General features: G+C 35.4%; 1 protein-coding gene across 1 annotated transcript in view; it reads left to right on the top strand.

Moving 5' to 3' along the window:
- Window positions 1-1,051: 1,051 nt before the first annotated feature.
- Window positions 1,052-1,629, top strand: part of LOC108691403 (PAX3- and PAX7-binding protein 1) — a 6,519-nt gene continuing 5,941 nt past the window's right edge. Inside the window, exon 1 of the mRNA XM_018199143.1 lies at window positions 1,052-1,478. Coding sequence (XP_018054632.1) covers window positions 1,307-1,478 — 172 coding nt within the window. The 5' untranslated portion in view covers window positions 1,052-1,306. The remainder of the gene's footprint in view (window positions 1,479-1,629) is intronic.

Raw genomic sequence — 1,629 nt, 5'->3', positions numbered from 1 at the left:
TATACAAATGTTAAAATGCAATTTAAATTGTTTGTAAATAATTTTATGAACATAAGCGTTAATCTTGCTAAGTTAAACACTTTACTGCAAATTATACTTGTATTCATAAAATTAGTTTTTTTTCAAACAATTTCAATTGTATTTTAACATTCGCATAAAATGTTTAAAAATACATAAATATAGTTACTTAAAAATTATATAAAATTTCTAATTTAACATCTTAACCTCCAAACACATGCAGGTACATATATGTCTAGACAGCCCACATGCTCCACATTTTTGCAAGTGTAGGTAGGTGCACAATATTTCACTTTTTTCGGAAAGGATGCGATCTATTTAATGTAAATGCTTCGTTAACTAAACTTAAAAAAAAGAATTTTATAAATTGATCAACCAAAGAATTTGTTTCAAAGCACTTGTAACGTGAATTACGGAATATTATACCCCAGCTGCCCAGAACTGAGAATAGAATGGCTGGACAAAACTGGATTACTGATCAAAATTTCCTTTTTCCGTTCTATTTTAAATTATTACACAAAATTATCATTACATATATTTTTATTATTTAAAGTCATTAGTAAAGTGAGAGGTATTTTATTTTTTAATAATAAAAATAGCCCAAATATTCCGAGAGCCGGTTTTAATTCCAATTAACCTAATCGGTATATATAAATTAAGTGTCACTATGATTGTCAATTCTACTGAATAGCAAATGCGATTGGTCATTTCCAATGTAACAATCAGTCGAAGTCAATCGGAGTTCGTAAAAATGATCGCGAAACTGCCCGAACGAACGAACCTGGCTGCGTTCAGCAGAACACAACAGCAACCGTTTTGCAACCGTTTTATGATTCTCTGCCGAGATTGGACCATTTTTTTTATCTATAATGCATAATCCAATCAGCGCGAAGAAAACTTCCAACAGTTACAAAATAAACATTCTGCTGAACGCAGCCAATCTCTATCGAAACTTATCGGAAAAAAGCGTCGCCATTGCAAAGCGATGGTGGTGCCCTCTCGCGACCATTATAATTTACTTTTGTGCCGTTTAGCCTCATCCTCATCGGATGGCTGTATCTGCCCACTTATGTAGTCGAGTTTTGGAAAGATTTTCAATATTGCATGTCGCGGATCTGTTGATATTTAATGCGAAGTGATACCGCGCGTACGTTCCAGTTCAACGATTAATTACAGTTCAACGATTCAATCTCCAGTAATGCGACACGTGTCGCTTTTCAGCCCGCGTCTTTAACAACCAAGTTCGAGCAGCGGTTGTCCCGTTGTCGAGGAGAACGTTGCAACGATAATGTCATTATTCAACAAGCCGAAGCGGAACATACGCCGACGTCCTTTCGATGATGAAGACGAGGATAATGAGAACAGAATGGAGGTGGAGGACGCACAACCAGTCAAAGTTAAAACGAAGAAGGATAAACCAAAGCAGACGCGCCTCAGCTTTGGAGAGGAGCTGGAACAAGGTGTTTATACATGCACACATCTTTGCATATGTAATATGTGTGTGTAATTAGTATGTATATGAGTAACTTGTTTTATATTTGTCTGATTTCAAATATCAGGTGCTTTCTAGCAACACTAGATCTTTTTTATTCCTGTACTATACTGCACTAT

The sequence above is a fragment of the Atta colombica genome, unplaced genomic scaffold (assembly GCF_001594045.1).
Source record: "Atta colombica isolate Treedump-2 unplaced genomic scaffold, Acol1.0 scaffold46, whole genome shotgun sequence".
In the NCBI taxonomy this organism is placed as follows: domain Eukaryota; kingdom Metazoa; phylum Arthropoda; class Insecta; order Hymenoptera; family Formicidae; genus Atta; species Atta colombica.
The sequence above is the reverse complement of the archived record's forward strand: the minus strand, read 5'-3'. Positions and strand labels throughout refer to the sequence as shown.